The sequence below is a fragment of the Vulpes vulpes genome, chromosome 14 (genome assembly GCF_048418805.1).
Source record: "Vulpes vulpes isolate BD-2025 chromosome 14, VulVul3, whole genome shotgun sequence".
Taxonomy (NCBI): domain Eukaryota; kingdom Metazoa; phylum Chordata; class Mammalia; order Carnivora; family Canidae; genus Vulpes; species Vulpes vulpes.
The window spans coordinates 47,023,984-47,033,698 of NC_132793.1; the positions used below are offsets into that span (position 1 = coordinate 47,023,984).

The window sequence follows — 9,715 nt, forward strand, 5'->3', positions numbered from 1 at the left end:
TGTGGAGAGAATCTGAGCGGGGAGGGCTAGCAAGGTCAGGCAGGAAAGAGGCCTCATGTAGGGTGTACAGACAACTCCAATGGCAGGGAAGTGCGGTGGCCTGGGTGGCCTTTCTGGTGAGACGAGGATGTTCTATACGTTGATGATGGTGGTAGTTCCAGGAACGTGTGCACTCTTCAGGACTTACAGACTTGGTCATCCAAAAAGGTGAATTTTAATGTATGCCAATTATACTGTGATTTTTTTTCTTAAAAAAAAAAAAGAGTTAAAATAAAATGCACTGCCCACCTCCTGGGCTTAATCTGCTCTTCCCGGCATTCATGGTCCTAATGGACAGAACTTTCCAGGCCCATAGATCACTCACGCTAATCAGTGATCAAACACCACTTCAGTCCCTAGGAGCTTAGGTTCTTCTTTCTCCCAACAGAGAAAGAGAAAGATGAGCAAACATTCATGTATTTTCCTGATGGATAGTTCTCAAAGCCCCTGCTCTTTGGGGCACATACCACCTTCCCTCAGACGCAGGTGGCAGCTGTCCCTGTTTCTGAGTAGAGGGGTGTCTCCCATGTATTAAATACAGTTTGGGGGCAATTATTTGTTTTATATCTGTCTTCCCCACCAGAGTGTAAACTTCTCAAGGTAGGGCTATGTTAGCATGCCTGTCACCAAACTAGGCACAGGATATGTGCTCAGTAAATATTTGACGAACTAGTCCAACAAAAGGGGCTAGATATGAGGAGGGGACAGGTACCATTTAACTCATAAAATCAAATTCTGACTTCTCCAGAAGTATGACCTTGGCCTTCTTCCCCAGGCCCTGCAGGCTGCAGAATGTCATCAGCAAATATGGTCAAACACCACTTAGATTTGGAATTCTTCCTCAGACCTGGATATACAATAATGTGAACAGAAAGCAAGACTATACAATTGACCCACAGCCCTTGTTTCATAAGGTTTACTCTGATTCTAAATGCTGGAGGACAGTTCATATAGCTGACTGATTTGTTTATATGATCCCAGCATCTTTCTCAGAGTGGGGCTGTGGTTTCCCAGTTGTTTTGAGAGTTTCAAGTTCTGATGAGCCCTATAAGCAGAGATACTAATCTCCCATGGGACAGGGAATGAGGAGGAAGGGGAGGGACTGGGCCCCTCCCCCAGTGCCCTGGGCTCCAAGATGCCCCAGAAAGGGTTTTTAACTCTATCCTAAAAGTGTGTTTTGAGAAAATCTCCCTCCTAGAGCAGTGAGCTGTAGTAAGTCCGTTTGCTAGCTACTTAGAAGCAGACCCTTTTGAAAAATGAAGTCCAGTAGTAAGGACAAATCTCTCTCCTCAGGACCCCTAGCACAATTCACATGTACCTGCTTTGCCGGCACACATCAAGTTTTTCCTTCACACCTACCTACTACTGACTTCGGCTGTCTGTCATCGTGCCATACTCCTAAAGGCAACATTGCTCAATCTGTTATCTCAGGGAGGGCGCTGTGCAGAGGAGCCACGCCCCCACACACCCCAAAGCTGTCAGCCACATCCAGGGTGGATGTGGAAATCTCCAACTGCATCTTTGCAAAAGTAACTATGCAGATTCAAGCTGAGCAATTCAGCATTGTCCGGATGTATGAAAATATCTGAATATTTGATCAGACTCAATTGTCCTCTGACTTGTGCTGTGTGAAGATTTTCAGACCACTGAATATAAAATTTGGCCAGTGCCACCATCTGAGGAAAAGGAGCTGAGGAAATGTGTGTCTTATAAAGGTGATATCTCTAATCTCCAACAGAGATTAAAATGATTTAATACTGCATGAGACCTTGGTATGTGGAAATGATTGTTTGAATTTGAGCCACAGACTGAGACCCCTCATGACTATCGTGTTTAGATATCTCAGAGGGCAGATAAAGCCAAACCATTCACAGGAAGGACACACAGCTGGGACTCGAGAGATGCCCCCAAGAAGAACTGTTTCTTTAACTCATCCCAACAAATAATCCTATAGTGTGTTTCAAAACACATAGACACAAGTCCTATGTATGAAGTTGTTATGGTTACAGAAGAAAACATAAATATTTGTGCATACAGACATAACATGAAGTCCTTCTACAGTGAAAATAATCTCCTCTGGAAAGATCTTTGAAAGTGAGAGATGGTGCCTGTGAGCAGATACAGCTAGCCATGGGGTGTGGAGCAGCCTTTCAAGGTGTCTCCTGGCATTTGCATTGTTTGTGAGCCCTGTTTAATGACATAAATGAGGGGGTTGGGGAAAGTGCGTAGTAAACAGACAAAGGCCCAAGAGCACTCTGTTATTTGTTTATTTCCTACATGTGACGTCATAAGCAAGAGTTTTGCCTGTGTTCTAGTTTGTCTCCAATAAATAAATAACTATGTACAAATGTGCTGAGTTTACAAAATAGAGGAAAACCTTTGTTTTATAAAAGATACACCCGTATGATACATCTTCCCCATACAGTGAAGCATGATGCCTTCCTAGCTTCATTGAGCCAACAACCCTATGAGCCAACAACCCCCCAAGGTGTACCTCTATCAGAGAGCGAAGCTATATACATCAAAAATTCCTCAGTTTCTTGAGAATACAGGCTCTGACTTGGCCTTCTGCTTATTACTGATCCATATGTAATGTATTCCAGAAAGTTGGAAGCTGTCCAAAACAGTTCTTCTCCAGCTAGACTGGGCAGACCCCTGCAGATCTTGTTGAAATATAGATTTTCATGCAGCCCAACTTTCTGCATGTTAACCAGCTGCCAGGGGCAGCTCCCACTTCTTGTCCAGGGACCGGGTTCTAAGTGGCCAGGGTTAGAAGGTCACACAGAAGTGGGAGAAATTCTCAAAGGCTTGATCAAGGTGAAGCCTGAATTGAGCATGTGCCAGGCTCCATCCTCAAGTTCCCAAATCCCCCCAAACCCAGCAGAACTGGCTTTGTTTCGGAGCACACATTATAAGAAGAATAAGACTCAAAATGGTAACTGGCATGAATTGTGCAGCTCAGAACTTTCTTAAACCATTTCCTGGGAGGTGCTTCATCCCTGTCTTAATCTAGAGCAATCATGAGAACATTTTCAACATTGTCCAAGATAGCCAGTAATAACAACAATTATAATAATGGGAAAAAGAAACATAAGAAACTTAACAACAATACGGATCTTTCAGTTCAAATGAAAACGACAATAAAACCCAGACTCATTGTCTAAAAAATAAAAATAAGAAACTCCTTGGGTTGAATTTCTATAATGCAACATTAGTTCAATGAATGCCTCTCACATCTTAACTCTTATTAAAGTGATATTACCCTGAAAGCCTGAAATTTCAGGATAAACTAGCAAAACTAGTTCAGGATAAACTAGCAAATTCAAGAGCACATAAATTCCCAACCAGCCTGATTGTAGTGTTTTGGATTCTGTTTCACACAGGAGTTTTGCAAAGGCACACGTGGAAGAGCAGAAGGACTGTGGCCAGGGAGGGAAACTCCAGGCAGGCTGGCTGAGTCCCAGCAACGGGAGAAATGGGAGGAATAAAGAAGGGGTCTGGGCTTCAGCAATGCGAGAGAGTGCTGGGAAAGCCACCATAGGGGGCTTAACTATCCCCCAAAGAGTGGAAATAGATAAATATACAGATAGGGAAGGGGGAAGTGAGGGAGGGAGGGCGGGAGGGAGGGAGGGAGGGAGGGATACAAAGTGGGGACTGGAGTCAAACAGTAGGGGAAACAAAGCAAACAAAGCAAAGGGAAAAGCAGCCATCCTAAGTACTTAAAAAATAAATACCTTGGTCATTATCCACACCTTGATTACACTCACTAGTTCACAGGATCATAAGTCTGACCCAAAGCTTGCCAGCCAAGGAGGCTCACCCGTCATGTGCCTCTGGGGGAGGGCATGGGACACTCCGTAGTCTGTGACTTCGTTACAAATTGCCATCTCTGCCCAGCTGTCTGATGATGATGTCCTGGAAGTTTCTGGGGAGCTTATTCCTTCCAACCCCCACTCCCCAGCCAAGTGTGGAATCAGCAAAAGAAGTGGGGCAGGATCTTCTCCAGTTCCAATACCAGCTAAAGTGCTCCCGAGTAGGTGGCCAGGGAGCAAGGCTGGGGGAGGGGGAGAGGCATAGGAGGGAGGGAAAGACCCAGCTACAGCCAGGGGCAGGGAAGAGGCCTCTTAGAGTTTCTGAGGCATCTGCTCAGTCCGCACGTGCTGCAGCACCACCTCCTTGGCTGGGGCACCGCACTTGTACTCCAGCTCGGCCCTGGGGGCGCCTTGCTTCTTCCGCAGGTGGCACAGGAGTGCCAAAAGCGCCACCACCAGAGACAGGCTGGCGATGGAGATGCCAATGAGCACTCCAGAATGCACGGGCCCTACAGGTGAGGGGCTGGGCGTGACGCCGGGAGTCGGGGTGACTGGGGGCTCCCCAGAGCCGCTGTCGCCGTCAGCGTCAGGGTCACCGGCGATGCGGCCACAGTCCGTGGCCACCTGGCCTGCTAAGGGCGAGTCAGGCCCGCAGATGCACTCATAGGTGCCTGGGAGGTTGCGGCAGGCCTCGGGGCACTCTCCGTTTTCGCACTCGTCGATGTCCGTGCACATGAAGCCGTCATCCAGGATGTAGCCTTCCGGGCACTGGCAGGAGGTTGGGCTGTTGGGGTCGCAGTCCGCCGGGCACGCGGTCTGGTTGCAGAACATCTGGCACCTGTGAGGGTCGTGCGGGACAGGTGCGAAGCCCTCGGCGCAGATGCAGCGGTAGTCGGTCTGGCTCACGGGCTGGCACTGGTACTCGCACTTACTCCCGAAGCACGGGTCCGCGGGCTCCACGCACTCGTTGTCCACCAGCTCGTAGCCGGAGTGGCAATGGCATTCGAAGGCTCCCCGCGTGTTGACGCAGAGCTGTGGGCACAGACTGGGCACCTGGGTGCAGTCGTCCACGTCCTCACAGCGGTGCTGGTCGGCAGCCAGCTGGTACCCCGTCTCGCACATGCACGAGTAGGAGCCCGGCGCGCTGGCGTTGGGGATGCAGAAATGCTCGCACAGCTTGTGGCACGAGTGCTCCGCGAACGTGGCGCAGGAGCGCCCGTCGGCCTGCAGGTAGGTGTCCGCCGGGCAGAGGCAGCGCGGCGCCCCGGCGCCCCCGCCGCACGCGCGCTCGCAGCCGCCGTTCTCCACGCCGCAGTCCCACGCGCCCGGCGCGGCCCGGCCCCAGCGCGCCTCGGCCTCCCCGCGCGGCGCCGCGCACGCCAGCTGCAGCCCGAGGGGCGCCACCGCGGCGGAGCTGCCGGCCGGCAGCGCCTGGAAGTCCGCGCCGCGCGCCCCGAACGGGGTGCTGTAGGTGACCGACACGCCTCGGGGCGCGCGGGCGTCCACGAGCAGGGGCCTGCAGGAGGCCGCGAAGTGGAACTCGCAGAGGAAGCCGTCGGCCTCCGCCGCGCAGCGCTGCTCCTCCCAGGCCGGCTCGCCCGGGGCTGCGGCCGCGGCGTCCGAGACCGCGACGCACAGGGGGCCGCACGGAGGGCCGGCCGCGCCGTCGTGGGCCCGCGCCCACCGGCTGTAGCTGGTGCGGTTGTCGCCCGTGACCCACTGGAAGCCGCGCAAGGGCCCGCCCTGCCCCGGGTCGCTGCAGCCGCGCGGCAGCCGCAGGCCGATCCACAGGCGGGGGCCGTCGCCGCTGTCGCCGCTGTCGCCGCTCAGCAGCAGGGAGATGACATCCGCCGCCACGGAGGAGCGCACGGTCATCAGGTGGCCCCCCAGCCCCTCGCAGGTCCGGCTGGCGGCGAGAAAGGTCGCGGGGCCCCGGAACAGCTGGAAGCAGTCGTGCTCCACGCACTGGCTGCTGCGTGGCTGGGGCTGCGCGGGCGCGGGGAGCGCCAGGCCGGCGGGGGCCAGCGCGCCGAGGAGCAGGACGCGGAGCAGGGCGCGGGGCAGGGCGCGGGGCAGGGCGCGGACCATGCTGCCGGGCACGCCGCGGGCGGGCGCGGGGACAGCGCAGGCGCCGCGGGGGCGAGGGCCCGGCCTGGGCGGGGGGCGCGGGGGTCCCGGCGCACACGCTCCCGCCGCCGCGCGCAGCCCCGGCGAGGCCGCCTCTGGCAGCCGGCGGCCCGGGACCGCTTTATAGGAGCGCGGCGCTCCCGGCGGGACGTCCGGGAAGAGGAAGGACGTGCCTGGTGGGAAGGGCTGACGCCGCGTTCTCGGACGGCCGGTGCCGCGGCGCCCTGTGCCCGCCCCCGCGCCCGGGGTCCCCCGCGGGTGGGTGCGCCGGCCCGGCCGCCGCGAGCCCCTTTCTCTGTCCCGCAGAGGTACAGTCACCGCCGGGGTCGGGGCGGGCGGGGGACGGGCGGCGGGAGAGGGGGGCTGGGGGTGCCCGGGGGCGGTGCCGACGCGGACGGGGATTTCGGGAGGAGCCGCCAAGGGCGTGGACTTCCCTAAGGACGCAGCGGCGGGAGGGGACCGGACCCGCTCCGAGGCGAGGCGCCGGGGCGGAGACGCGCGCTGCGCCCCCAGGACTCGGGGTGCGGCCGGCGCGAGGCGCGAACCACCCCCCGGGGGGAGTCGGAGGACGCCGTCGGGGCTGCAGGCTCCTGCCACCGGCAGAAGCAGCGGCCGGCGAGTGCCGGACGGGGAGCGCGTTGCTGGGCTTCTGCCTCAGCCCGGCTCCCCCCGGGGCGGTGCACCGCGCAGCCCAGACGGGGCGCGGGGAGCCGGCGGGACGGCGCTGGGGCTGCGGGCTGCGGGCGGACCCTGCTCGCCTGGAGATGAGCGGTGCCAAGTGCGCCCCGCGGCCACCCGCGCTGCAGCAGGCGGTTCTGCGGCCCGACGGGGTGGGGAGCGCACGAGCAGGAGATGGGAATCTGTCACTTTCGAGACCTTTTCCGCGTATTCACTCAGCAAGAATGTGGGGCGTGGGCCCACAGCACAACGTTGACAAGCTGCTTTAAAAAACAAAAACAAAAACAAAAAAAACCCTGTGCCTCTTCTCTGTGGTCACCCACAACCTGGCGCCAGAGGGCGGCGCTGTTGAACTCTAAACAAAGACCTAAAAGTTGGAGACCTCTAAATTTGGGCTGAAAAGAGTGATGGGTGTGGGGAATGCCGGGACCCCGCAGGGGGCTGGAAACTGGGTTCCAGGAAAGCCCCTCGTGGCTTCTACCCATTCTTAGCTGGGCGTCCGCCTCTTTGGTCCCGCAGAGCCCAGACCTGTGAGAGGGCAGATCAGTGTGGCGTCTACACAAGCGAAAGACAAGCACCGGCACACCCCCCATTGTTCTGGCGGATAGTGACCCAAGGTGTGGGGTGTGGACACTCAGAAAGCAGAGAGCGAAAGGGAGGAGGGACAGTGGCCCTTCCCCACACTCCCCTACATCCCAGGGTAGAGCCTGAGAGCTGGGGATGGCAGGGCCTCCTGAAAGCTAGGTAGGGAACCCAGCGCAGAGACTCATGTCTCAGGCACACTGGAATGGACGCCTCTGCACCTCCCGGAAGAGGAAGAAAAGACCAGCAGATTTGGAGAGACAGGTTGTCTCCAGGCGCCGGTCTGATATCCCACTGGCTTCCTGTGCTGAGCTGGGGTCTTGACTCACATGCACAGACTGCCCAAGGAGGAGGCTGGAGCTGGATCCCGGTTACCTCAGGTGCCCTTGGCCCTAGGAGTGGGGCCTTCACATTTGGGCGGAGCCCTTGGGCATTTGCCATCTCACAGGTCGCCCCTGAAAAATCTCAGAAACTGAGCAATTGCCTGGATTCTTGAGACAAGAGAGGGGACAGAACCGGTTACACCCTTTGCTCAAACTTTACTAAGATTTTCAAGCCTGCCTGCCCTCAAAGGCTTGCGCACACCAGGCTAGTTGGCTTTTTGCCATGGCTATCTTTAGTGGGGTGTCCTGTTTGAGTCTCCTTGAGCCATTACTTTGATGCCTTTTTGCATATTTTCAACTACCACCCTTCCTCTCTGCACCTCCTGGTTAAAGGGTGGGCCACTGCCTCTGTTTCCATGGGGATGATGCTAGCAGCTCCCTCTCCATGGCTAGCCCCTGGCCCTCCCACCTTCACTGAGTACTCACCAGTCCAGGCCCATTTTGCTGTTTCCTTGGAACAGGCCCCTTGAAGAACAACCCATCATCTCCTAGATACTGAAGCCAAAAACTTATTTTCTGTTTTTTTTTTTTTTTTTTTTTCTTGGTGTCTCTATGTTGTTTGCACTCTCGATCCCTGGCTATTTCCGCTCTCTTCCTCCCACAACTTCTGAGACACCTGACCTCCTGCTCCTCCTCTCCTCTACCTGCCAGGGGGGTGGCCCCTCTGCTCCTCTTGCCCCATGAGGGTGGCCAGTCTTCACAGTTCTGCCCATGGCCTTTGCCTCTTTACAACCCACCCTTTGTCTAAGTCACTTATTCCCACAGATGCTGCAGGTCCCAGCAAGAGGAGCCCCTGCTGACTGTCAGAGAAAAGCCTCCTTGTGTCTCACCTGCATCCCATGACTCCTGTCTTTTGGTCTACTGGGAAAGTTCTCTTCTTTGCCTCTTCTCCATCTACTGAAATCTCATCCTTCTTTTAAGGCACAGGTGACACGCTCTCCATCACAAATGTTTCTGAATAACCAAACCAGAACTGATTTCTCTGTGAAGTTCATAGGACTGTCAGCAGTTTAGCACTTACCACACCTTTCTTGCTTTACAAGTAAGCATGTTCTTTTTAATCATGCTCTTTGTTAGACTTACAATCTAGTTTCCTGGGGGTGGAGAGTAACTCTTACACATCTTTGTATCCCTATCCAGCCTACATGTTTTGTTTGCAGGCAGTGCTCAATGTTGTGCCCAAGATTGCGAATCCGAGAAACCACCGAGGAGCCAACACCGATGCAAACACAGGAGGTTTTATTTACAAGCTCAGGCTTGGGTCCAAGTGTACCCGACACAGCGGAGCAGGGACTTGGACCCCGAGACTAAGAGGCGTAGCAGCTTTATAGGGGCCGGTGGCCCATGGGATACGCAGAAAGTTGCACAGTCATGTCGGTCCACACGCAGGTGGCCGATTGAATTACATCTTACCCTATAGTATCCACTTGAGCTGGCCTGTTACTGTGGTCAGAATCGCGGCAGTTTGGGCAGGCACAAAGCAGGGTTACATTGTTAGGAGCCGATTTCCGATTAGGGTGTGCCCAGCGGCTTGACTAGGGTAGGCAGCGCCTAAGCAATAAGCAGGTCGTGTGGGGGTCATAGGGGAGGTGGCGGGTGTAGCACAAAATGGAATCAGTCCTGCTCTGCTTGTCCAGGGGTAGGGATTTTTGTTAAATTTCCTGGGTCCCACACTCAAGGAGTTGTTTGAGGACCTCTTGAAAGTGCTCCTTTCTGCCCTGGTTCCAGGATGACTTCCTCCTGTTAACCTGCAAACACAAGGATGGGGGGGGGGGGGGGGGCCTTAGAGCCTTACGGTTAGGAGTGGGGGCTTTGCAGCCAGCTTGACTGGATCAGAATTCCAGCTCCATCATTTATAAGTTGTGTCACATCTGGCAAGTAGCTCGGCCTCTCTGTGCCTCAGTTTCGTCAACTGTGTGGTGGGGAATCCTAACAGTCACTGCTAACAAAGTGTTATTATGAGGATTGTGTGAGTTATATATGTAAAGCATTTAGAAGGGCTGAACTATAGTGAACTCTCAACAAATGTTAGCTAGAAAAGGATATACTCAGGTTTCTAGAATTTGAATTCAGCTGATGATTGTGTTCAACACT

The 9,715-nt window shown here is 55.2% G+C and overlaps 1 protein-coding gene across 1 annotated transcript; it reads right to left on the reverse strand.

The window, feature by feature from the left end:
* Positions 1-2,290: 2,290 nt before the first annotated feature.
* On the reverse strand, positions 2,291-6,283 carry THBD (thrombomodulin). The gene has a single exon (XM_026002303.2). It carries the CDS (start codon positions 5,937-5,939, stop codon positions 4,164-4,166), a length of 1,776 nt encoding a protein of 591 aa, XP_025858088.2. The 5' UTR covers positions 5,940-6,283; the 3' UTR covers positions 2,291-4,163.
* Positions 6,284-9,715: the final 3,432 nt, after the last annotated feature.